The 27927-nt window shown below is 44.4% G+C and overlaps 2 protein-coding genes and 1 pseudogene across 5 annotated transcripts in view; 1 reads left to right on the top strand and 2 right to left on the bottom strand.

Moving 5' to 3' along the window:
* The window catches only part of LOC143336335 (leucine-rich repeat and fibronectin type-III domain-containing protein 2-like), a 288477-nt gene that overhangs the window by 116587 nt on the left and 143963 nt on the right, over nt 1–27927 (bottom strand). For 3 of the 4 annotated variants that reach the window (XR_013078515.1, XM_076756427.1, XM_076756428.1), the window contains exon 3: nt 10027–11423. Coding sequence is in view for 3 of the 4 variants with exons in the window: in XM_076756427.1 (XP_076612542.1) it covers nt 10027–11402 (1376 nt within the window). In the remaining variant the exon portion in view is untranslated. Of the gene's footprint in view, nt 1–10026; nt 12350–27927 lie in introns of those variants that run through there. The other variant, XM_076756429.1, reaches the window with a different exon arrangement.
* On the top strand, nt 14091–15589 carry LOC143336741 (uncharacterized; annotated as a pseudogene).
* Nucleotides 18147–20673, bottom strand: LOC143336486 (uncharacterized protein C14orf93-like). The gene is made up of 4 exons (XM_076756691.1): nt 20339–20673; nt 20165–20238; nt 18755–18873; nt 18147–18597 (listed from the first exon to the last, which is right to left on the bottom strand). The coding sequence occupies exons 2-4, from the start codon at nt 20169–20171 to the stop codon at nt 18286–18288; spliced, it is 438 nt and encodes a 145-aa protein (XP_076612806.1). The 5' UTR covers nt 20172–20238; nt 20339–20673; the 3' UTR covers nt 18147–18285.

Here is a 27927-nt window from a genome sequence, read left to right as displayed (position 1 = left end):
CGAAATCAGCATCCGAACAGGGTACACATGTAAATTCTACACATGGAAACTTAACTTACAAGGGTCAGTTAGTGGTAAGTCTCCAGGACACGAATGTAAGTCTATGTAATATTCGTGTGTGTGCGAACGTGTGTGTATGCACCCATGCACGGAGGAAGGACTGTTCCTTCCTGCTTCAACATCTATCAGCAAGATGTCGAGGAGCCCCAGAGAAAGAAGGCTGACAAGTGCCTGAGGCGAGCCTCTCAGCGGCCAGCAGCAGGGGACTGGAGGTTGTATTGCTGTGGTTAAACTTGCAGCTTCTATTTAAATGACATTAGTCATTCACTTCCAGACCCATGGTTTCCTGCAGGGATTCATATCAGTCATGACCCAGTTCTTCTAACCTTTAGGCTGACTCTGGTTAAAACTGTATGGTAGAGCTGAGTACTATAATATAATAGTACTATTATGATGATATGAATGTTGGATTATGGTGGGCTGACACTAGAATTACCGCCTAGCGGTTGTTTGTCTCAGTCAAGGTGCAGTTTACATCCATGCACGTCCAGGCAAATATAGCATATATGTAGTGAAGACCTTGAATAGATTTAATATATTAAGTATGAAGCACATGTTTTGGAGTAAAGGAAGTTGTCTCTATAATGACAGGTCACAGTGACCTTGACCTTTGACCACCAAAATGTAATTATTCAGTACTTTGTGAACATTAGTGCAAAATATTAAGAAATTCTCTCATGATATTCCCAAGATTTTGTGTTAACAGGAGAAAAAAAAACATGAAAAATGGACTGCAATTAGGGACACTTATACTGTGCCATCTGCCTGTGTAATCATTGTGCTTAGAAAAGTAACTTCAAATAGTGAAGACAGCTCTGATGTTAGGATCCGTGAACCTGTCTTGCCCTAGTGTTCCCTTCCTTTTCCCTTTGTGTTATTTGTCCGTCTGTCTGTTCCCACCTGATCTGATCCACTACTGATCCTGCCATACAGGTAATTCCAAAGCCTCATTTTACATGACAGCTGTTCTCTTCAGGTGATATGGCCAATGCATTATAGCAACAAAGTTAAAGAATTTGATTGCCGAGGGTAAAGTTTATACCTACTTTTGAAATTTTGCTACACCAATTATAGTCCCCTGAGTAATACATTTTTAACCTTTCAGTTTTAACTGGTAGACTATCGAAGGTCTGGGAGGCCACGGGGCTCAATCCTGGGACCTGTTCTGTTGACTCTTTCTATAGATTATATTATTTCTGTAAATGCAAATAATATAGTACATCATTATGCTGACAATACTATCTTATACTGCATTGCTGAACATGAACACAACCACTCAGTAGGCATAAATTATTTCTTAAAGGTACCATATTATGAAGCTTTTTCAATAAGTTACATAGGTCTATGAGTTTCATAAAACATGTTTTTGAAGCTGTTTGCTGTTTTGCTGGAAATAGAACTGAACTGAAATAGAACCCAGGAACTGTCCTGGGATGCCCTCTGGAACTGGTGGAGGAGGTGGGGGGGAGGAGGATGATAGCCAAGCTGTCCTCCATGACAGACAATGACTCCCACCCCCTCCAAAACACACTCACTGCACTGAGGAGCTCCATCAGTGACAGGATGCTACATCCAAAGTGTGTGACAGAGCGGTATCGCAGGTCATTCCTCCCTGCAGCTGTCAGACTGAACAATAAAAGCTACTCCAAGTAATCAGTGCAATAGTCTGGACAATAAGCTGTGCAATAAAAACGTGTACATAACACTCTGTAAATACTATCTACAATTTCTTACAATTTTTTTTTTTTTTACAATTTCTTTCTTTTTATTTTTATTTAAATCCACACTCTTTTGTATATATTGTGTTTGTTTATAATTTGCATGCACTTCTTATATTAATCTTTACTGATGCTGCTGTATTCTGGAATTACCCTCGCGGGACAAACAAAGGAATATTGATTGATTGATTGATTGATTGATTGATTGATTGAATAGCTTTTAGGAAAAGATTCTCGCCTCGCTCTATTTCCCTCTGTTTCAGTCCCTTTCAAAACGTGCTGTTTCTGGTGTCTGTAGCTTTAAATGCAAATGAGCTGCTGCTCATTTGCCCACGCCCCACCCATAAGCTGTTACAGTGGTAAAGGGGAGAGCGTATACTCATGTAGCACTACCTGTGTGAAAGTATCGGACATGGCGGCAATGACCAGTCCCAGTTTTTCAGTAGTTCAACTGATCATGAAGAAGGAAGGGAGGCTCCTACAGAACCTCAGACTCAGAGAATTCAGCAGGACGCTTCTGAATGGTTAGTCACAAAATGTATTTCTATTTTTTTTGGAACTTAGATATTTTCAATATGAGTGCCCCCTGTACAGGGGGTGCCATGAGATGCGTGCAGTTCAGATGGTCAATGCTCACGCTAGGAAGCACCAATCCTAATTTGTAGCACACCAGAATGAGGAGAAACTCAGCTAAAAGCCTCTACCAAGCATTGCCACCCAAACAAAACATAATATTGGGGAACACACCCTCTGGTCCCCTTTCTTAAAGATGGGGACCACCATCTCTGTTTTCCACTCCAGTGGCACTACCACCGATGACTGCACATCAGCCAGGACAGCCCTACAACTTCCAGAGCCTTGAGATACTCAGGGTGGATCTCATTCACCCCTGGGCAACCACCGCCGCGGAGTTGCTTAACTACCTCAGCGACTTCTGCCCCAGAGATTGGATGACCCTTGATGTCAGCAGTTCCCTGCCCCCACTGTAAACAGTGTGAGCATTAGCATGAGAGTTGCTGCTTCCTGCCCCGAGGCGCCGGAAGGTTGGCCAAAGCTGATCAATAGTCTTCTTCCATGGCATCGCTGAAGTTCCCCCACACCCGAGTTTTTGCCTGGACAACTGCTCATAGCCGCAGACCGCTTGGCTCTCTGTTTTGGGCTGGGCCCAACCTGGCCCCACTGGCGAAGGCCCGACCACCAGGCACTAGCTGGTAGACCCCATCCCCGGGTCAGGCTCCAGGGCGGGCCCCCGGTATCTCTCTGTGCAGGGTACACTGGTCCTTGCTGGTTTCTTCATAAGGGTCTTCTGAGCTGCTCTCTGTCCACAATTTGTTATGTTTCATTTTCTTTCTCATCGGTGTAGACAAAATACTCCACAATGACGAAGCAAAAACTGGTTTTTGGAGTGCTCTGTTAATGTATCAAAAATAAAAAATGGAAATATCCCAATTTACTTAAGTTTTCTGACCCTATGCTTTGACACTTGCAACTGATCTGATGTGCATCTTATTTCTATCAATGGTCCTTGAGATGTTCTTACAACTTGATCGGAGTCTACCTGTGCCTAATTGAGTTAATTGGGCGTAACAAGGCATGTAATGAACAACTCTCAGACCATTAGAAACTCTGATGGTCTGACGAAATGTTTTTTTTTTTTTTTTTAACACATATTCTTAAATTCACAATTTAAAGATACTTGCACAGGTAACAGGCATTCTGTATCAAAATTTGCAGATACATCTCAGGTGTAAAATGTAGCACCCTTTTGTCCTAGATCACTGTGTAAAGAGATCATTTGGCCCTACAGCTGAAGAGCTGAAGTGAAATTCTTCTTGTCCCTTGTGAAAACATGCATGGTAGAGCAGTCATCTACCAATCAGCAGGTCAGTGGTTCAATCCCTGGCCTCGATAGTCCACATGCCGAAGTATCCTTAGGCAAGATCCTGAACCCCAACACTGCCCCTGATGCTGTGCCTTCAGTGTGTGAATTCATATGTACGTCGCTTTGGATTAAAGTGTCTGTCAAATTATTAATTGTAATTGTCACTCTACTTTCACCAAACATTGGAGGATGCTTTGAGTGGTTGCCAGACTAGAAAAGTGCTATAATATACAGTCCATTTACTTGTGCTGTTGAAAATTTCTTCGTCAGCCTCTCCAACATCAACTGAACAAAAATTGCAGTGTTTGTGTGATGGTAGGTCCTCAGTGATTTCCTGGGTGTCCATGAGATGTCCATGAGAGTTTCACACAAATCCACCTGTTAAGCAATGGTGAGAGGTAGATGACTTGTGTTGAGCTCTGTTCTCAGCCTCCAAAAGGTTGCTGTGAGTCATGTATGATCTCATCAGAATAAGGGCTCTGAAGTGGAGAGTCTATATATTCCAACAGCATTTGAACTTTTTTACTGTACTGTACTATCACAAACATATTAATAGAAACGTCAAGAAAACATAGACTCCAGAGGATTAATACCATCCCTACAGTCCAACACAGTGGTGGCAGCATTATAATGTGGGGATGTTTTTCTGCAACAAGGACTGGGAGATTAGTCAGAATAGATGGAAATATGGATGCAGAAAAATAAAGAGCATTTTAGAGTGAAAACTGTAACAAGGGTTTTGGGCCCAAGTGCAGAAGCACCACAACTCAGATATAGCTTGTACTAACTTTAATTTCAGACATGGTAGGTCCAGATAAGCAGCAACAAAATAGAGTCTCTAGTAAAGCACAGTGGATAAAACACCAAGCAGTCAAAGACAGGCAAAGATTCAGGAAGTGCTGAATACCAAGTCTTTGAGTCCCTTTAAGTGCTTGGTGTGGTATACACCAAACAGTCTCAGGCACATGAAAATCCAGGAAGGGTAAGGCAAGACTTGTGGTCGGAGACAAAAGGCTGAGATATTTACGAGGGAACAGGAGAACAGGTGTGTTCAGAAACAGGCAGGTTTGGCAACAGAAGATCAGTCCATATGGAATAGCTGGAGACTTGCATGAAAACAATGACAGTCTGGCAAAGAGAGAGTAGGTGTGTCCCAATTCAGGGGCTGCATCCTTCGGAGGACCCAGCCTACGCGGTCTCTGGAGGCTGGGTCCTGCAGAGGATCCTCCGTCGGCCGCATCAACTATCGGTAAATGAGACGGTCTAGCCTTCGGAGCGTGTCCTGATTGCGTCACGACGTCATAACTTCTTCCCTCCTAACCCGGGAAAAACACACGTACGGGGTGCAGAGATGCGCCCGTACAGCTCCTATCGCTTGTAAGAGGCGCGAAATGTAGCCTATTATACAACTTACAAATTTACCTGATGTGAATATCTTCACAGCTTCGCGTCGGACGGTTCATGCCTCCGCGTCGTCCATTCATTTCTGATAATGGACACCTCGAAGGGCATTATCCCGCTTATACCATGGTCACTTACAAAAGAAATAAATATGAAATCAATTATTAATACGTTAATGTTGTTTTTTTACCGTTAACATCGTAAGTTTTTAACAAGAGGCCGCTGAGTGGACTATTTAATATCGCTCGTTGTGACGCGCTGCCAAGGTAACCGGCTCTGGCCACAGAACCTGCAGCTCGGTCGGCGCAACTGTTATATTAGACCTAATCAGTGGAGGGAAGTGACATGATTGCTTAACATTATGTTACGTGTTACAAAGTATCATTTCAGAGGGCAAGTGCACCTGATGGCAAATTTTGTTTCAAAGACTCAAAGTCCACAGATAGTTTCCTAAATCATTTTTATTGCAAGAAATATTATCCACCATTCACTCTGATCATTAAATGTGGTTAAAGGAAACTATAAAATCACTCATGTTGTCTACTGTCTTGCCCTTGTGATAAATAAACTGTGAAATAACGTATGTTCTGAGTTTCTGTTGCCACGGTTACCAACTAGCGTTTGAGCCAGCGCAATAATTTAGAACAATCAGGCTATTTGACTGGAACGTTTTTATAGTTGTCCTACAACTCTTTTTAACGGAGACCCTGCAGCCAATCACAATCGAGTATTCACCCAAAATAAGATATTAGTTGACATGCGAGCTTGTAACATTTGTAAGTGAAGAGTTTTAATAAGGCTAACTGTTAACTGAGCTCCTCATATCAACAGGTCGCCATTATTAAAAAAAAACAATCGGTGCGCAAAGCATCTTGGGATATGGGAGGCCGTGATGGATAGTAGCGACGCATCCTCCAAATACAGGGAAAAGGAGGACGCATTTGTCGGCTGCATTTGGAGGATCCTTCCAATTTGGATGAATTGGGACAGCCTTCGCGCAACGTTATGACGTAATCGGCCTTCAACTCCATCCTTCGAAGGATGCAGCCCCTGAATTGGGACACAGCTAGTGTGGCAGAGCATCGTAAATACTGCACTGATTGCTATGAACCTCAGGTGTGTGATCAGGTGAGCAGGCAGGTAGGTATGGCTGAGTGTGGAAAAGTACTGAGGGCACAGGTGAGCAGATGAGGAGTCAATGACAGCAGGTAAGAGAACTGAATATACTATATCCTGAATATCCAGAATACTCAGGATCTCAGGCTGTAGCAAAGGTTTGCATTTCAACAAGTCCATGACTGCACAGAAAACACAGTGGTTTTGGGAAAACTGTCTGAAAGGCCTGGAGTGGCCCAGCCAGTGTACAGACCTTAACCCAAAAGAGCATCTCTGGAAAGATCTGAAAATGGCTTTGCATTGATACTCCCCATCCATCCTGGTTGAACTTGAACCATTTTGCCAAAAAAATGCGAGAAATTTCCAAAAGAGGGTTGTAGAATAATTTCTCATTGTGGTTGTCACTGCTGTGAAAGGTGCTTTAACCAAATACTTAGTGAAGGATCTGAATACTGTATGTAAATAGGATATTGTCATATTCTGAATACATTTACAAAAAACTCCAACAACTTGTTCTTCCTTTGTCCTTTTCCTCTGTGTTTATATAGATGAGGAAAAAAAATCCTTTAAGAGATGAGTCTGAAGCATAATAAAATGTGGAAAACCTGAAAGGGTCTGAAAACTCTGTATGCACTATAAGCATACAGGACATTGACTGACAGAGTCTTCTCAACAAAAAGGCTATCCTGGATGCCTACAATTCAATTATGTTAAGATAAGATATTCCTTTATTAGTCCCACAGTGGGGAAATTTCTGGTATGGTTACACTCAACTGACAAGAACTTCTAGTGGTCATGTCAATTATGACTTATGGCTGTCAGGAGTAAAGGGTGGAATGGAGTGATGTTATTGTAGAGCCACAAAACCTCATGGGATGGCTCAATAAAGCTTTAACTTTGTCATGCAAGCCTACCGTGTGCATCCTGTCTCTTATAGGAGTCAAGGTAGTCTTTTAATCATGACATCTAAAGTGCTACAACTGTCCCTAGCCTTCATCGAGTTTCTATTTTTTTTTTTCATTTTATTTATTTATTAATTTTAAAGGCAACAAGTACCAGAGTATTTCGCTGTTTAGTTTGCAAGACCTTTTGAGTTAAGATGTATCGTACAGAAATTTGTCGCATGACTTTCCTCACAATTTTAAGCTGCAGATTTGGATACATTTGTTAATTTGCTCATTGTGACTGAGCAATTTATCCCACATTATTTGGTAAAAGGACATTTATCTGACATGAAACAAAGATCATAGATGATTTCGGAACCAAAAACATTACAACTTCAGTATCCAAATTACTCACCACAGTGTTTTGATATCCTACATATTTTCTCAGTTAAAAAAAAAAAAAAAAGAGCTGACAACACAAATAAGTCATTCCTCCACTTTATCTTTCTGTCCACAACATCCTATATCCTATTTCATGACCTGCTTAGATGTTGTTCTGGGTTCTTTTGTGACCTCCTGGACGAGTTGCGCTCTTGAAGTAATTTTGGTAGGCCGACCACTCCGGGGAAGGTTCACCACTGTTCCCAGTTTTCTCCATTTGTGGATATTGGCTCTGACCGTGGCTCACTGGTGTCCTAAAGCCTTAGAAATGGCTTTGTAACCCTTTCCAGACTGATAGATTTCAGTTACTTTGTTTTTCATTTGTTCTTGAATTGCTTTAGATCGCGGCATGATGTGTTTCTGTTCAAGATCTTGCATCCTACTTCACTTTCTCAGACAGGTTCTTTTTAAGTGATTTCTTAATTGAACAGGTCTGGCAGTAATCAGGCCTGGGTGTGGTCAGTGAAATTGAACTCAGCTTTCCAAAAAATGTGGTTAATCACAGTTGATGATTTAACAAGGGGGGCAATTACTTTTTCACATAGGGTCATATAGGTTTGGATAGCTTTTTTCCCTTAATAAATAAAATCATTATTTAAAAAATGCATTTTGTATTTACTCAGGTTATGTTTGTCTAATATTAAAATTTGTATGATGATCTGAAACATTTAAGTGTGACAAATATGCAAAATAGTAAGAAATCAGGAAGGGAGCAAATACTTTTTCACAGCACTGTATTTCAAAACTTCCATCCTTATCTAAATGGAGAGTTGTCTGCACTTTCCTAAACTCAACGTTGCTTTAATGAATCAATGTGTAACATTTTAGGCTGCTTTCAGAAAAATGTGCAGCACAGAGACTCATTATTAAGGAAAATCATTCATTCTCATGGCAGCACGAAAGCTCTGTCTTAATCTGTCTTAAAAAAGGTTTGGTCCCTTTAATTTTTGAACAGCTTTTGCTGTTTTAATTAACTAGGTAAGCCATGGGTCAGTATTCAGGACTTGATTCAGCTCTCACTACACAAATCTCAACTTGCATAGTGCTTTTGAATGTGTATATAAATGAGTCCTTCAGAAACTTTACAACAGCTGTCATTTTTGTAAGTACTGTGTCACTTGGTGCATATGTTGTTGGAATATTTGCATAAAGTGTTTATTATATAGGTTTTCTACATATTTGTATTCAAATGTCGGTTAGAATTAAATGTTTAAGACAAGAACACACACACAAAAAAAAATGCTGAATAGAATTAATTACACTGCATTACTATTTGATAGAGTTGTACTGTATAACTACACAAAGGATTGAAAGACATGCATTCTTATTACATTATCATTGGGGTGAAACAAGAAAGAAAATATGCATCATAATGAAGAGAAATACTGCAATAAAGGGGTGGCCACAGTCTAGAGGTTACAGCTCTAAATGACTTGCTTTCAGTAGTTTTGAGAAGAGTTTAAAATGGCAATAAGTAATTGGATTTCTTTTTTTTTTCTAGCTGCTTTTGCAATCATTTTTGAGACTGTGTCTGTAGCGTGCAAGCTTCATCTAGCGTTTCATCCCCATCAAATGCTGCTGGACTGACAGAAAGTTATACCTCCTGAGCATAGAAATTCCCATTATTTTAGACTGTTGAGCATAATCAAGCTCAGCACAGCACTGAGCTTAATGAGGAAGACATCAGGTAAAAAGGTGATGGAGGGAAAGGAGTTGCTTTGCTGCTGTTAAACAATTTGATTGACAACATAGACACTGGATGATGGCTGAATCCCCTGGATGTTCCAACATCACTGTAAAACATTACAATAGCATGTTTTCCAATGGGAAGTCTAGCTTTGCGATTCTGAAAACATGTCACCTTGTAAATGGACATCATTCAGTATTTAAGGGAAATGCATCTGTATTTATTTAAGATCAGGAGCTTCTCCAAAACACAACATTCTGCATATTGAGTCTTGTGCTGAGCCTTTCATTGCCATGCCATTGCCATGCCATTCCCTCCTAATATTTTAGTGATGAAGATGCACCTAGTGCTGCACAAATATTGGAGAAATATTGACAATGCCATAATGCCAACTGTAATTTCCAAATTTCTGGGATTTCAAAGTAGACAGATAGCTCTTTCAGACAGCTCCTAAAACAAGAGTATTTCTGCTGTCTAAAATGTCTTTCCATCGAGGTGAAACATAACAAATTATCTACACTAAAGCTGATTAAATTTAATTTTTTTGCCCACTTGCCATGGTGTCATAGTAATAGCGTTATTGTAGCTTCTTCATTTTTTTCTGCCAAAGTCTCCCAGTTATAATTGTCTCTGTCATTTGTAAGTTTATCACTACCAACGACCCATTAAACACTACGTGTTTAAGTCATTTGATTAACTGGTCATATAAAAATATTTAAAAACATTTAGTGCACAATCTATCAATCAATTACCTAGTGTAATTTTTGGACAGCTCATAAACTCTCATAAGAATTGTGCCTAATCTTTAAGATTACAAAAAAATGTGCAAGTGTTTACCTGTAGATCAGAACCTCATCATCAGAGCAGTTGTACTGGAGCTGGTACATCTTCACCTGGGGTGTTGACTTGCTCACTGTCCACTTGACCAGTGCTGAAACAGCTGTCACCTCAGAGACAGACACTGTCCTCTCTGGTTGGCTGTTGGGAGTTTCTTTACTGATTCTGGTGGTCCCTGTGATATCAGAGAGGCGTGACTTTGGTGGTGCTGGTTGACCAGTGCCATTGCTAAGGTGGGGGAGCTGGATGATGGACACCTCCACGGAAGCAGTAGATTCCCCTGCCACGTTAGTGGCAATGCAGGTGAAGGTGCCATAGTCCTTGGAGGTTGTGATGGTGATGCTTAGTGTTCCATTGCTGTACATTGTGGTTCGGGAGGAGTTGCCAAGCAGTTGATCATCAGGGGAGATCCAGTGGATGGCAGGAGACGGGTCTCCAGTTGCTTCACACCTTAGAGTGGCTGTCTGGCCCTCCAAGACCAGCATTCTGTGGGTGTGCTGGGTAATGAGAGGTGGCTGACAGACAAACTCCTCTTCCTTCACATTCCAAAAGTAACGACCCTTCAAAACAGGGGGGGAGACACAAGTCTCCAGGTCATCATCTCTCTCAAGCCTCCTCAGCCACAGCATCTCACAGTTGCAGTGCAGTGGGTTCCCACCTAGGCTTAGGGACAGCTGAGGTGCATATGGTGTGGTCACGATCATTGAGTCCTGGGCGTGGGCAAAGATAGGGTCTGGAGGTAACTTCTGCAAGCGATTTGAGGTCAAGTCCAATCTTGCCAGCCTTTCCAGGTCAGTGAAGGTACCCCCTGGAATAAAGTCCAACAGATTATGGTCCAGACTAAGCTGGTGTAGGTTAATCATGTGACTGACTGAGTCCCAGGGCAGATACATCAGGTTGTTGTAGGAGAGATCTAGATCCTCCAAGGCAGGTGCCAGGTCCTCAAATGCCTTTTCATGGATGCGTCCCAGTTGGTTATTATTAACGATGAGGTGCTGCAGGTTTACCAAGCCTCGCAAGTCATCAGGGCCTAGCTCCATCAAGCGGTTGTTGTCCAGATGAAGTGACCGCAGTGTTTCCAAGTCACCAAAGGAGAAAGGCTGAATGTAACTGATGGTGTTCCTGGAGAGGGTCAGATCCACCAGGTCAGTCATATTGGCAAAGTCCTGCTGCGTAATGCGGAGGATGTAGTTGCCTCCCAGACGGAGCTCCACTGTGCTGCGGTCAATGTCCAGAGGCACGAAAAGAAGGCCTTTGGAGGGACACAATGTCCCCAGGGACTCAGACAGATTCTGGCATACACAGTGCTTGGGGCATGCATGGGTGATCATTATTATGGCTCCCAGGACTAGCAGGCCGTAGATGGTATGGTCCATTGTAGAGTCATACAAAAGAACCTGTGTGAGAAACAGAAAAATAAGATGAGGTAATGGTAATCCTGAAACTTAATCAGTTTTCAAACCTTATCAATTCAGCACAGCCCCTCTGAAAGACCACAGACGATACTCAGGCACAAAAGGCCTAACAAGAAATTTTGAGAGTTTTAAAATAATTTTTGAAAAAACATCTGTTCATCTCTAAATGGGATGAATCTGAACATCTCTCTGCCTCATTTAAGGTGGGATTACTTCTTCCAACACATTGCTCAATGTTATGAATATTCTTCTTGAGTTCTCACAAGAAGAACCTTTTCCATCTAAATTTGTATTACCAAAGTGTGTTATCACTGGCTTTAAATTTGTCAAATGCTGTCATGTCTTCTGAATGAACAATGCTAATTTCTATTATCTCAGAACATGGTGTTGGTCACTAAAAGTAAGCTTGATGGGACAAGAAACACAAACGGTCAGACAATCAGAGAGGAAACAAACCTCCAGGTGAGACAAACTTGGAGAAGAAAAACAAGTAAAATTATGACTCATGCTGTCACTTGCACTGACCTCTCAGGTGTGTTTAATTTCAGGTTTCAGGTCAGACTCCTGCACAATGTGTTACCTGTAAAGCCCACCTCCGTTATTGTGATTATATATTAGGGATGAGCGAGTACACCACTATCTGTATCTGTATCATCTAAATTATCTGTATTCGTATCTGTACTCGGAGTGGGCGGGGGCTAGACATTAATATACAATAAAAATATTAATATAGGCTACTTTGTGTGTTTAGCTATATGTGTGTATGTGTGTAAGTGGTCTGTAAGACTGTTTAATTTTTAATGATCTGTGTGAACTTGGTGGTTCATGTAAACATCCAGTGATGGCCAACGGGGAAATAATATGTCAGCCTTGTTCACTGTATTCTTCTCAAAAGCACCGCGTTCAGTACGAGCAAAGTTTTCCAACTGACTTTATATCACCAGCCAAACTAAGAGCAAGCAGACGGTAACAAAAAAAAAAAAAACCCTACTTTTCAGCTCTGTCTTGTCAAATGCACTGCGTACGTTACGAAACAAGTCGTGAGAACAGAGCAGAGCGTGAAGACAGTCAGTTACCCAATTAGGATTTTCCTTCAGCACGAGGATGGATATTGACGAGTTTTATTCGTATCGTGCTCGTACTCGTCAAAAATGCTTTGTCCGTACCGGATACTCGTACCTGAACTGTAGCTGGGAGACCTCTCAGGCAATTTTAATTTACTTTAACCTGGTTCATAACTGCAAACCAGCTTTTCACATTCTGGACCAAGTGTGAAGAATAGGACTTTTTATTTCCCTTCCATGGTGGCAAATACAGCACACAGCCTTTCAGTAATCATGATGCTGCAACCTGAGTGTATCCACACAGTTAATGGCTGCCTAAGTTACTTGGCTACCCCCCTGGTAGCATGTACAGCAATATATATATATATATATATAGTCAATCCAGGCTGTGCGCAGGTTGGTACTTCTGGTCTTACAGTCCTGGGTGACTGCCCTGTCAACCGGTAGTTGGTGTTTGGCTCCTGGTGTTGTTGCCAATTCCTTTCTGTGCTCTACTCATGTACTGATCCATGTGCCTGCTCATCTTAGCCGCTATGATGCCTGACAGGAGCTTCCATGTTGTACTCAGGCATGTTATAGGCCAGTAGTTGGATGGTACTGGGCCCTTCTTGGTAACCCAATCTCGTTATTCAGGGATGCAGATGTCATCCCTGCACTTACCTGTCGTCCTGGCTCCCCCTTGCCATAGCATCTTTGTACCGTGGATGAGGCACATTGTACCTCATCAATCTCTAATTGCGACAGTAGGTTGTTCTTAAGGATATTACGGATATTAGAGCATCCGTATGGATGGATCCGTATGGAAGCATCCATAGGTCCCACATCGTCTTCATGTACCCTCTCTCACCGGGGTTGCTGGTGTAGTAGCATTCTAGCAGTGTTTTGTTCTCTGTCCTGCTCCATGTATGTCGTGTACTAGTAGCCAAATTCTCGTTAGGGTGTCCTGGTTCCCCAACACCTAACGTGGACCTTGTGGGACCAGGCGACGTCAGAGCCGGAATGGCTTTATCTGTTTTTGTTGCTCTCATCCGAGGTGTAGGCATCTAACTGTAAAGGGTCTTGCCTAAGGAGCCACCTGGATGCAGTCAGTGTCAGCCTGTTTGATATTGGCCACCAGGGTTCTGAACAGCCTTTATCTGGGACATCATGTAAACCGGTTTCTCTGAGTAGATAGAGGACTCAGGTGGAGATAATTTTACAATCATAATGTAGTCCTGTGATCAGGAAATACAGTGCAGTAACTCAAGTACAACGCATTAGAAATCGGGTGCTTGGAGACACAGCACAAGCTGCCACAGGGAGGCGAAACAGACAACCTTGAGATAATAGGCCCGTCTTAGCTGAGGTAAGTCTATCACATAATTTCCTGTTTCCAGTTACTGCGTTAGTAGTAGCGTACATCTGTCACTCTTGCTCATCTGAGTGTAATTTGCTCTGTCTTTTGGTACAGCGGCTTATTACCCGCTACTTAAAGTAACATTTGTTCTGCTCAAGCACTCTTAAGTCTATCTTTTGACCACTAATTTTACTTGTCTACATGCTTATCTGCTCTGCTAGTTACACCAGTTTAGCCTCGCAGCTAGTGATGGCTTCTCTCTCTCCTTCTACGGCTTTCTCCTGCCTGGTGCATCAGATGTTTAGCTACCCCTCTGCCTCCTTTAGTGATGCTGGTACATGTTATAAATGTAGTTTATTTGGTGAGTTGGAGGGAAGGCTTACTGAATCAAATCATTAGCTGTAGTTAGCCAGGCCCCCGTGGCCGGTATGGACCAATCAGGTGTAGCTCCGGCTAGCTGTCCCCCGACAGCTCCAGAGCCAGGAAACCAAGGAGGCTGGGTGACTGTTCAAAGGAAGCGTAGGCCCTTGCTGAAGCCCACAGTTCACCACCAACCACTTCATGTTTCTAATAGGTTCTGGCCACTCACGACACACCCGCTGAGAAGCCAACTCTGATTATTCGAAGCTCCATTTTGAGAAATGTAAAGTTAGAGACCAACTACCATAGTCAAATGCCTGCTGGGGGCCAAAGTGGGCAACGCAAATCAAATTTGAAACTGCGGTCTAAGTATAAGTGTAATTATAATAAGATTGTTATTCATGTCGGTGGTAATGACACCTGCTTACGCCAATCAGAGGTCACTAAAATTAATGTGGAATCGGTGTGTACATATGCAAAGACAATGCTGGACTACATAATTTTCTCTGGTCCCCTGCCAAATCTGACAAGTGATGACATGTTTAGCCGCATGTCATCATTCAATTGCTGGCTATTGAGGTGGTGTCGAGCAAACAGTGTGGGCTTCATTGATAATTGGCAGAGTTTCTGGGGAAGACCTGGTCTGATTAGGAGAGACATATCCATCCCACTTTGGACAGAGCAGTTCACATCTCTAGAACTCTGACCGATTTTATTTATGAACCTAACCCCTGACAACTCAGAGTTGAGACCAGGACGCAGAGCTGCAGTCCTACACGCTTCTCTGTGCTTCCATTAGAACAGTTACCCACCACAACCACTGCAATAGTACAACAAGATAGAAGAATTAAATGTGGACTCCTTAACATCAGATCTCTGTCCTCTAAAGCTTGGTTTAGGCTTCGGCGTCGCGGCGACGCCGTACCTACGGCGTACACCCTACGCCGTCACTGAGCATTCGTAGTTCTGCGTCGAGGGAACGCGTTGCTCCGCAATTCACCGCCAAGCCGCTAGGGGGGTGCGGCTGTGTCTTTGTATGGTTTCGGGGGGCTCTTGCTGCCGCGAAGAGGAGTTGTAGAGGTGGTCGTACTTGCGTACCTCCTCGATAATTCTTTCTTCGGCTTGGTCCAGTTTTTCTTGTAGCTCTCACCACAGAAACTTTGAAAATGGCGGTGTTGTTGTGCTGCGACCATAGGGCTGCGACTGAACCGAAAATTACGTTCTGAACGGACCAATCACAGTCCTCGACGTTCACGTCACTACGCGTCGACGCGACGCGTAGTCAGGATTTTTTGGAGGTGCGCGTCAGGCTACGGCGTAGGGTCCGCGTAGGGGTCTGCGTCGACGGCGTAGGTACGGCGTCGCCGCGACGCAGAAGCCTAAACCAAGCTTAAGACTGTATTAGTAAATGAGTTAATATCAGACCATAATGTTGATTTATTTTGTCTGACTGAAACCTGGCTGTGTCATGAAGAGCCTAAATGAAGCTACTCCTCCAAGCCATATTAATACTCACATTCTTTGAGGCAATGGCCGAGGAGGTGGAGTTGAAGCCATTTTTGACTCAAGCCTATTAATCAGCCCGAAACCTCAACTCAATTATAGCTCATTTGAAAGCCTTTTTCTTAGTGTTTCACACTAAACCTGGAACACAGTACAGCCAGTTTTATTTGTCAGAGAGTACTGCTCTCCTGGACCTTAATCCAAATTTATATCTGAGTTCTCTGAGTTTCTATCAGGTTTAGTCCTTAAAACAGAAATAGTAAATATTGTAGGTGACTTTAATCTACATGTCGACATTGATAATGACAGCCTTAGTACTGTGTATATCTCATTATTAGACTCAGTTGACTGTGGTCAGAATGTACATGAACCTACTCACTGTTTTAACCACACCCTTGACCTTGTTCTGACAGATAGCATCAGAATCAGAATCACAATCGGAAAAAGCTTCATTGCCAAGTACGATTTTACACATACAAGGAATTTGTTTTGGTGAAGTTGGCGCATGACAAATTTACTAACAATAAACTATTAAAAAGTAAAAAAATATGACAATATAAATATATATACAAAAGTCTGTTTGGAAACACAGTCTGTTTTTTCCCAGAAAGAAATCCAAGCTGAGCATTAATGTAACGCATAGAGTTATGGCAATGTCAACGCGACAAGTAGAGGCAGAGGTGGAGTGTGAAGAGTGTTGGGGGGGGGGGGGGGGTCTGTGCCTTGTTGATAAGGCTGACAGCAGACGGGAAAAAACTGTTCTTGTGGCATGAGGTTTTGGTCCTGATGGACTGTAGCCTCCTGCCAGAGGGGAGTGTCTCAAAGAGTTTGTGCCTGGGGTGAGAGGGATCAGCCACAATCTTTCTTGCATGCCTCAGGGTCCCAGAGGTGTACAGGTCCTGAAGAGACAAGAGATTGCAGTCAATCACCTTCTCTGCAGACCGAATGACATGCTACAGTCTGCCCTTGTCCTTAGCAGTGGCAGCAGTGTACCAGATGGTGATGGAGGAGGTGAGGATGGACTCAATGATGGCTGTGTAGAAGTGCATCATCATTGTCTTTGGCAGATTGAATTTCTTCAGCTACCTTAGGAAGTACATCCTCTGCTGTGCTTTCTTGATGAGGGAGCTGATGTTCAGCTCCACTTGAGGTCCTGGGAAATGATGGTTCCCAGGAAGCGAAAAGACTCCACAGTGTCAATAGTGGAGTCACAGAGGGTGATGGGGGCAGGTGAGGCTGAGTTCTTCCTGTAGTCCACAACCGTCTCCACTGTCTTTAGAGCGTTGAGCTCTAGGTTGTTCTGGTTGCACCAGGTCACCAAATGGCCAATCTCCCACCTGTAGGCGGACTCGTCATCATCAGAGATGAGTCCGATGAGGGTGGTGTCATCCGCAAACTTCAGGAGCTTGATGGACTGGTGACTGGAGGTGCAGCTGTTCATATACAGGGTCGTCGGAGACATGTTTCCCCAACTTCACGCACTGTTTCTTGTCAGACAGGAAGTTTGTAATCCACCTGCAAGTGGAGTCACACACGCTCAGCTGGGAGAGCTTCTCCTGAAGCAGAGCTGGGATGATGGTGTTAAAAGCAGAGCTGAAATCCTCTAAGGTGGGCATTGGGGGAGGTGACTGGAGCTGGAGCTGTTGGGAGGTGTTGTGGGGGATGGTTGCTGGACTGTCCCTTTGTCTCTCAAAGTGGCAGTAGAACTCGTTCAGGTTGTTGGCTAGGTGTTGGTTGTTGATGGAGTGGGGGGCTTTAGGCTTGTGGTTGGTGATCTGCCTGAGCCCTTTCCAGACAGACACAGAGCCGTTAGCTGAGAACTGGTGTTGGAGCTTCTCAGAGTACAGTCGTTTAGCTTCTTTCACTGGCTTTCTAAACTTGTACTTCGCCTCTTTGAATCTGTCTTTGTCCCCACTCCTGAATGCCTCTTCCTTTGCCAACCTTAGCTGTCTGAGTTTGGCTGTGAACCAGGGTTTGTCATTGTTGTAGCTCACCCTTCGCGAAGGTGCGAATAACTCTAATTAGCACATGAATGCTACCGATGTTGATCTACTCAGGCTGGCCTGCTGGCTTCACAAACAACCACTGGATGATTCCACAGGCATTTTAAAAGGAAACCCTCACGAGTGATTGATCATGCGATTGGATGGTAACTCTGCTGTTATTGGTCAACTGTGCATATATATATATAATCAATCAATCAATGATATATATATATATCATTATCATATATCAATCATTAAAATAAAATTCTATATATATATATAGAGAGAGAGAGAGAGAGAGAATTTTATTTTATTGATTCATTTATTTGACGATCCACCATTTATTTGATGATCCACCTTCTGAAAACTACACTAACACACAATAGAACGCAAAGAATACAGTTGACAAACATGTTGAAAAAGTCTTTAATGAAATTGTGGCAAATAATACAACACATCAACAAGGTACAGCAAACAACCAAATAAAACCAGTGACTACTGGGGACTGGGCCACACAGCTGGTTCCCTGCTTCCCTGGTAGAGTCTCTGGGTTGGGTCATGCTGCTGGTCCATGGTGCATGAAAAAAAGAGTCCGTCTAAGGCTTCTGGAAATGTTTCTTTGCTGCCTCTGGGTCATACTGAGTTGGCGCCTGTCGCTTTGAAGGGGACTCGATGCGCAGCCTCTTGTGGTGTGTCGCCGCATACTTCTGGTCGCTCTCCAGTCGCCCTTGAAGTGTCTGGCAGAGTTGGGAGAGTGTCTGACTGCGGAAAGATGGAGGCTTTACTATCCACCCAGCTTGCCTGTCCATGGTGTCATCCTCCTCATCGGACATCATGTCAGCAGTGACCCCCTGCCAAAAATCAATTTCCTGCTGGGTGGCTAGGACACTCCTTCTTGTTTCCAGCAGCTGTAAATACAGGTAATGTAATATTAGTACTGCTAAGAAACAAGAACTCATGATAACATATGTGACCATGTTTGTCAAAAACAATGCAGCTAATAAATATAATTCAGCCCATTTTTACATTGTTGTGAAAATAAAAAGGCATTCATGTAACTCTTACCCGCTTCCTTCTCTGTCTGCTGCAACCTGAAATCTTCAGAGCTGCTGCCTGAACTGAAAGAGCTGGCTGGGCAAACCTGAAGCTCCTCCGCACCGTCTCATAATATGTCTTACAGGCTGCTGGAAGAAAATATATATTCGTTTGAAATAATTAAGACAGGCTTCAGGAAAGTAATAACAACCAGGGTTCTAAATTAACACCCGCCAACCCGCCAAATGCGGGTTAAAATTCATATTGGCGGTGTAAATAAAAACTTACTAGCCAATTTGGCCGGTAATGCATTAGGCAATCATGTCAGTCAGAGCCGCTCTACAGTTCTTGGTCATTTGTCCCCCTGACAGTCCGTCCTACATTTCCCATGAACACTGTCGTAATGCTACGTGATGACCTACAAGACGCCCATTGGCTGTGCGCAGGCACACTACAGTCTGTAGTACAACCGGCGCGAGAAACCACGGAAACGCAAACACAAAGAAGAAGAAGAATGAATGGCGGCGAATAAACTGTAAAAAAGGAGACTGGGCTAGCTAAAAGTAAAAAGTAAAGTTAAACTAAATGCTGCGGTGGTTGGGACAGACGTCTGGGGGCGAGAAGAGGAAGGAGGCAGGGGATGAGAATGTCGACAAAGCGTGCGAAACGAAGAAAAGAAAGTTTAACGCTAAATGGCTGACAGGTCATGAATGGCTTGTGTTTGATCACGAAAATGCCGTCATGTTTTGTAAGGATTGCCGCATGTACACGAAAGAAAAAAACAAGACGAATAATTTCGTGGTGGGGACTAATAATTTTAAAGTCGAGGCAGTAAAGGACCATGAGAGTGCCCGAAGTCATCAGGAGAGCCTAAGGAGTCTGCAATACTGACTGCTGCACTATTTGTGTTTTCTAGTTGTACATACATAATTCAATTTATTACCAATGCAATTTTTTGCAAGTGTTTAAGTCATGGCTGTTACTTATATATATTTCTTATTAAAGAAGGAAAGCAGAAACACTTTAAGTTGAAAGGAAAAATACATTTTATTAGGAATGTAATGATACCAAATACTTACTGGAAAAATGTCTTTTAGAAAATAATAAATCTGACAGCATTTTTTGTTTGTATAAATTAAATGTGTATAAATAATGTGTGTATATTTTGTTTCATGTGTTGTACTTTCTGTGCATTTTTCATGCCAACAATGTAAATAAAATGATCAAATGCATTCAATGGCACTCATAATCTCTCTTATTTTCACCGGGAAAAAATTTGGCTAGTGGAAATTCTGATTGGCTGGTAACTTTAGAAGGTCACCAGCCACATTGGCTGGTGATCAAAAAAGTTAATTTAGAACCCTGATAACAACAGCAACAAGAAACAATAGAAAGGGGTTAAATAAAAAAAACTTGCATAAAAGGACTCCTCTTCCACACCATCCATGTCTGGACTCCCAGTTTAAGTGGCCATCAAATGTGACTTCACCGCTTCGTTGTGGGACGAGTTCAGTCTGTAAAACAAAAAAAGTACAAACAGGTCATGCAACGTGTACATTTACTTACATTCTGCAGTATATATCCGGTGTATTTTTGTGTATTTTATTAACTTACCCCTGCTCAGGTTCATATCACCTGTCGTTTCCGTCACTGTTGTGCAGACGCTGCACCATATCCTTTAAAATACAAAAACACATTGTAATGTTAAATGTAATGTGAACGGTTACCAAACGTTTGGAACATAGTGCAATAAGAATAATAAAGGTTTGGTGGCCTAAAAACTGCACAATGTAGTATTAAATGCTAACGTTACTTACTGCAACTTTTGGGTTACGCACTCTTCCTCTTCTGGTCTTCTCCACAGCTGCATTTCGGTTGGGGCTGCTCCTCCAGAGCGAACAGTCTGGCTTTTCTCGGCCATTTCTCCTTTTAAGTCGGCTGCCAATTGCGTGATCTGCCGAGACAATCCACTGAAGGCGCTCAGCAGTTTCTTCTCCAAGTCATTGTTTGGACTTTCTGGATATGGTCGCTCCACAGCCAGGCCGTCCACTCGTCGCAGAGGAGTGCCTTCTGGGGTGAACTGAAGACGACGTCCAGCATTGTATGAACAGAGTTAAAGCTTAGCAGGAAAGAATCCACGGCTGAAAATGAAACTGTTTGTAAACCCCGCTGAACTTATATGTTACTGTCTCGCGAGAAATTCCGAGAGCACGACCATGCATGTGATTGGACGCCTCCTCTGATGCAATGACGTCGGCGAGGTATTTCTAGGACGTAAGCAAAAATTTGGATGCTGCCACAACAGTCAAATTTCTGCTCAGCTACATCCAAAATGGATATCCCTAAACCAAAGAGAAAATGACCTTGGTGCGTCTGTGAACATTGTGACCAGGAACTCTCTAAGACGCATTATTATGAGCATAGAAAACGCTATTTTATCAATGGAGTTTGGATCAGAAAAGCTGGGGGAACTTCACAAGACCTGCAGCTGTTAGGCAGTTATCAGCATGCTATTGTGAGTGATACACCTGTAGTGCTAAATGTTCCTGATGAAAACCTGGTTGGAAAGATTGAAGCCACTGAAAGGATAAACTCACTCACCGCTATTCCAACCAACGGTCAGTGGCACGGTTTTCATTCATTACATTTATTTATTTTATTTAAAAGGAACAATGTACAGCTCAAACAACCATTTGTTGCACTATACCAAATTATAACTACAATCTATTTTGCATCTGTATTCCCTTGGCAGAGAAGAGAGTACAAAGCTACTTGTAAAGTTACATTCAGTGCGACATCACACTCACATTAACACACACATACATGGACACTGCATGCTTGCCAAAAAAAGGCAAGTCATAGAAACCATTAAATCCTATTATAATGAAGTGAGTGCGGTGCACTTTTTGTCTAGTTTTAAAAGTGCTGTTAGAGCTATAGACGTGAGACTCAGTTTAAATGTGAGCTACATTAGAATTTGATGTATTTTACTGATCATTCAGTATTATTTATTCGCCTTAATGTTGTGTCAACCTGGATCTTCTAATATCGGAAATACAAAATTGAATGCATCATTAATGTAAGAAGATCAAGATGGCGCCGGGGACGGCTGCCTCGGTCTGTTGGTGCGCGTTGTTTTGTTTTGTTTTGTGTTTTAAACCTGTTTTTTGTGACGGTACCTGGAGCTCTTTCACCAGAGAAGAGCTCATGAACCTCAGGGGAGTAACACCAGAGGATTTATTTCCTAAATTTCTGCTCCCAACAATGGAAATTTTGGACATACTGGTCAAAGGTGCGCTCACCCTTGCTCACGCAGTGAAACGCCGGAGAGGAAAACGGGCTGGCTCACTCGTGTGCCTCCGCCAGCGCGGACTACGCACAGCGTTACCAGGAATATTTCTCTCTAACGTGCATTCACTGCACAACAAACTGGAGGAATTGCAACTGCTGTTGGGTAAAAAGAGGGACTTTTCTTCATCTGCGGTTTTGTGCCTCATCGAGACGTGGACTCTGCACTGCAGCTGGCTGGCTTCCAATTCCACCACGCGGACAGAGACACTGAACTTTCCGGCAAAACTAAAGGTGGAGGAATCTGTTTCTACATCAACAGTGGTTGGTGCAACGACATGACAGTGATCCAGCAGCACTGTTCTCCTGACCTGAAATCTTTCACCATTAACTGTAAAGCCTTTTTATTCACCCCATGAGTTCGCTTCATTCATTCTGGTCGGCGTTTACATCCCGCCGCAGGCCAACGTGCAGGACGCACAGCGTATGCTCGCTGACCAGATACTGCGTGTGGAGCGGACCAACCCGGACTCCTTAGTTATTGTCTTTGGTGACTTTAACAAAGGTAACCTCACTCACGAACTCCCTAAATACAGACAGTTTATCAAATGCCCGACCAGAGAGGAGAACATTCTGGATCACTGTTACACCACAGTCAGGGATGCTTATCACGCTGTCCCCCGTGCTGCACTGGGCCACTCCGACCACGTCATGGTACACCTGATTCCTGCGTACAGGCAGAAACTAAAGCTCAGGACTGGGATGTGTTCAGGACTGCTACCAACAGTCTGGATGAGTACACAGAGGCTGTGACGTCCTACATCAGCTTCTGTGAGGACTGCTGTGTTCCATCACGCACCAGGGTGAGTTACAACAATGACAAACCCTGGTTCACAGCCCAACTCAGGCAGCTAAGGTTGGCAAAGGAAGAGGCCTTCAGGAGTGGGGACAAAGACAGATACAGAGTCAAGGTACAAGTTTAGCAAGGCGGTGAAAGAGGCTAAACGACCGTACTCTGAGAAGCTCCAACAGCAATTCTCAGCTAAAGACTCTGCGTCTGTCAGGAAAGGGCCCAGGCAGATCACTAACTACAAGCCTAAAGCCTCCCACTCCATCAACGATCGACGCCTAGCCAACGACCTGAACCAGTTCTACTGCCGCTTTGAAAGACAAAGGGACAGTCCAGCAACCATCCCCCATGACACCTCCGAACAGCTCCAGCTCCAGTCACCTCCACCAATGCCCACCTTAAAGCCCCCCCCCCCCCCCCCCCCCCACCCACCTCAGTGACGACTCTTTCCATCCATGAAAGGGACGTCAACAGACTCTTCAGGAGACAGAACCCCCGGAAAGCAGCTGGACCGGATTCTGTCTCCCCATCTGCCTTGTAGCACTGCGCTGATCAGTTGTCTCCAGTGTTCACAGACATTTTTAGCACCTCATTGGAGACATGTCACGTGCCAGCCTGCTTCAAGTCTTCAACCATCATCCATGTTCCCAAGAAGCCAAGGACCACAGGACTTAATGACTTCAGACCCGTTGCCCTGACCTCTGTGGTCATGAAGTCCTTTGAGTACCTTGTGCTCTCACACCTCAGAGACATCACTGACCCTCTGATGGACCCCCTGCAGTTTGCCTACAGAGCCAACAGGTCTGTAGACGATGCAGTCAACTTGGCCCTCCACTTCATCCTCCAGCACCTGGACTCCACAGGAACCTACGCTAGGATCCTGTTTGTGGATTTCAGCTCTGCCTTCAACACCATCATCCCAACTCTGCTTCAGGAGAAGCTCTGCCAGCTGAGCATGCCTGACTCCACCTGCAGGTGGATTGCAGACTTCCTGTCTGACAGGAAACAGTGCATGAAGCTGGGGAACCACGTCTCCAACGCTAAGACCATCAGCACCGGATCCCCCCAGGGCTGTGTTCTTTCTCCTCTGCTCTTCTCCCTGTACACAAACAGCTGCATCTCCGGTCACCAGTCTGTCAAGCTCCTGAAGTTTGCGGACAACACCACCCTCATCGGACTCATCTCTGATGGCGACGAGTCTGCCTACAGGTGGGAGGTTGACCATCTGGTGACCTGGTGCAACAAGAGCAACCTGGAGCTCAATGCTCTAAAGACAGTGGAGATGGTTGTGGACAACAGGAAGAACTCAGCCTCACCTGCCCCCATCACCCTCTGTGACTCCACTACATCAGCTCCCTCATCAGGAAAGCACAGCAGAGGATGTACTTCCTTCGGCAGCTGAAGAAATTCAGCCTGCCAAAGACAATGATGGTGCACTTCTACACAGCCATCATTGAGTCCATCCTCACCTCCTCCATCACTGTCTGGTACGCTGCTGCCACCGCCAAGGACAAGGGCAGACTGCAGCGTGTCATTCGGTCTGCAGAGAAGGTGATTGGCTGCAATCTCCCATCTCTTCAGGACCTGTACGCCTCCAGGACCCTGAGGCGTGCAGAAAAGATTGTGGCTGATCCCTCTCAGCCTGGACACAAACTCTTTGAGTCACTCCCCTCTGGCAGGAGGCTGTAGTCCATCAGGACCAAAACCTCATGCCACAAGAACAGTTTTTTCCCGTCTGCTGCCTTATCAACAAGTCCCGGAACTCCACCTGACACTATTCACATTTCACCTCGGACTCATTTTGTCACATTGATATAAATACAACTCTATGCGTTACATTAACGCTCAACTTGGACTTCTTTCTGAAAAACAGACTGTGTTTCCAGAAAATAACAAACAACAAAAACAGACTTGTGGATATATATTTAAATTGTTATATTTTGTGCTCTTATTTCAGTAGATGTGTCATACACCAATTTTACCACAACACATACCTCATATGTGTAAAATCGTACTTGGTAATAAAGCTTTTTCTGATTCTGATTTTGATTCTGATGTAACGCGTTATAATCTAATATGAACTGGTATGTCTTTGTATTTTCCCAGACGGAACCGTAGATGACCAGATCACTCAACCTTTGGGAGATTTCAGTGCAACTGAAGAGCTACATACATGAGTACAGTGATTTGGGCATGACCCTGCACCATATAATTAGCTATTCATTTTCAAATGGACATCACATCACAGGGACTGAGTACAGTGATTTGAGTGTAAACCAGCAAAATGTTGTTGGCTTTTTCATTGTCAAGTCTACTTATATGTTTTGTTAAACACATTTGACTTGAATCAAACAGAAAAAAATACATACTACCATAGGCAGTTACGCACTGTATCTTCAACTCTCTTCTTTGTGTAGTTTTATTGTATATTTTTCTACTTCTAAAACATAACTATATTGCTATTTATTGATATTGATATTTATTTTAAAATAATGTGTTTTTGTTTTATTCTGGCACAGGGTGATTATGTAGCTGAGGAGGATGAAGAGGGAGAAGTCCTTGCCGATGAACAAACTGAAGGCCATCCTAACTGGCAAGATGAAGAAGGACATGAGAGCAGACAGTCTTCTGAACAAGCAGACAATTTGCTCATGAAAGTTCTGGCCATGATGATTTTGTCACGGCAAGCAAGCTACAAGATTTCAGACAATGCTACCGTGGACATGTGGGTATGGAGCTGAATTTGCCAATTTTTGAATTTTCCTACCAGAGACAATAACATTTTGGATCAGGTCTACTGCAACATCCCTGCTGCTTACAAGGCTGCAGCAGCTCCACACCTGGGCATGTCAGACCACATCTCAGTGGAACTGATTCCTGCATACAAGCCTCTGGCCTGCAGAACAAAGCCAACCACCAGGACAATACAGGTATGGACTGTGGAGGCCTCGTCTGCACTTCAGGACTGCTTTGAGCACACAGACTGGAGTGTGTTCAGTGAAGGGGCAGACCTGGAGGAGTATACATCATCTGTATTGTCCTATGTTCAGTTCTGCACTGATGCTGTCCTCCCTGTTAAGACCATCACAGTGTTTCCCAACCAGAAACCATGGCTGGACGGCACAGTACGGTCCCTGCTGAAAGCCCGGGACACCGCCTACAGATCTGGAGATAGGCTGGCTTACAGCAGGGCTCGAGCAGAGCTGAAGAAAGGAATTAAGCAGGCCAAGCTCCGGCATAAACAGAAAATTGAAGACCACTTCAATAACAACAACCCCCGGAACATGTGGAGAGGCATCAGAACCATGACGGACTACAAGTCCAGCACTCAGCTCGCCAGCCACGACCCCACTCTGCCTGACACCTTAAACAGCTTCTTTGCCCGCTTTGACACATCAGGCAGCAGAGAAGCTACAAATCTACCCAGGCTGGAGGAGCAGCACCAGCCCCTCGTCCTACAGCAGCACCAGGTGACATCCACCCTGAGGAGGATCAACACCCGCAAAGCTACAGGACCGGATAAGGTGTCAGGCCAGACTCTGAGAACATGCCATGACCAGCTAGCAGGAGTGTTCCTGGACATTTTCAATCTGTCCCTGCAGCTGTCCATGGTTCCTGAGTGCCTCAAGTCCTCCACCATCATACCGGTGCCTAAGAAGACGTCCACCACCTGCCTGAACGATTACCGGCCTGTTGCCCTAACCCCGGTAATCATGAAGTGCTTTGAACGGATTCTTCTCAGGTACATCAGAGACTTCATCCCCTCGGACCTAGACAGCCTTCAGTTTGCCTACAGAGGGAATCGGTCTACAGAGGATGCTGTCTCCATCACCCTGCACACAGCCCTGACCCATCTGCAGCAGCCCAACACCTATGTCAGGATGCTATTTGTTGACTTCAGCTCAGCTTTTAACACCGTCATCCCAGACAAGCTGGTGCTGAAGCTACACGCGGTGGGTCTGCCTGCGTCACTGTGCCACTGGATTGGAGACTTTCTCACCAACAGGCCTCAGGTGGTGAGAATAGGGAACACAACATCATCCCCTCTGGTCCTCAGCACGGGCACGCCACAGGGTTGTGTGCTCAGCCCAGCCCTCTTCACCCTGTTCACACATGACTGTGCTGCCATCCACCCCACGAACACAGTCGTGAAGTTCGCGGACGACACTACAGTAGTGGGTCTCATCTCAGACAACAACAAGACCCACTACAGAGAGGAGATTCACCAGCTCACCCAGTGGTGTTCAGCCAACAACCTGGTTCTGAACACAGGGAAGACCAAGGAGGTCATTGTGGACTTTAGGAGGTCCAGGAAGACGGATCACGCCCCCCTCCTCATGGACGGAGAAGTGGTGGAGCGTGTGGACAACATCAAGTTCCTGGGCCTCCACATCACATCTGACCTCTCCTGGTCTATGAACACCTCCCGCCTGGTGAAGAAAGCACAACAAAGGCTTTTCTTCCTCAGGAAACTGAAACGGGCTGGACTTTCCTCTCGGCTGCTCGTGAACTTTTACAGGGCCACGATCGAGAGTATCCTCTGCCTCAGTGTGACAGTGTGGTATGGCAGCTGCATGGCACAGGAGAGGAAACAACTGGCACGGGTGGTAAAAACTGCACAAGGCATCGTGGGCTGCCCCCTTCCTGACCTGGACTCTATATATGCAGGCCGGGTCATGAAGAGGGCAAGATCTATCGCCACGGACCCCAGCCACCCGGGCCACAGACTGTTTGTACCGCTTCCATCAGGAAAGCGGTACAGGACTATACGAACAACCACCAACAGACTGAGGGACAGCTTCTTCCCCAGAGCTGTCAGGGCTATCACCCCCTGCAGCACCTCACACACACCTCACCACCCCGCAGCAACACCCACACACTCATCCCCCCCCCCCCGCAGTCACACACGCACATCTACACACACACACACCCCTTCCCCCGCCGCCTCACACCCCCCCCCCCCAACTGCCAAATACACATTCCCCCCCACATAGCCACACACAGTCACTCCCACCAATTGGAGGGAGAGACTGTGAGAACACTTCTTTTGCACACTTCGCACCTT

Source organism: Chaetodon auriga, chromosome 18, assembly GCF_051107435.1.
Source record: "Chaetodon auriga isolate fChaAug3 chromosome 18, fChaAug3.hap1, whole genome shotgun sequence".
Lineage (NCBI taxonomy): Eukaryota > Metazoa > Chordata > Actinopteri > Chaetodontiformes > Chaetodontidae > Chaetodon > Chaetodon auriga.
The sequence above is the reverse complement of the archived record's forward strand: the minus strand, read 5'-3'. Positions and strand labels throughout refer to the sequence as shown.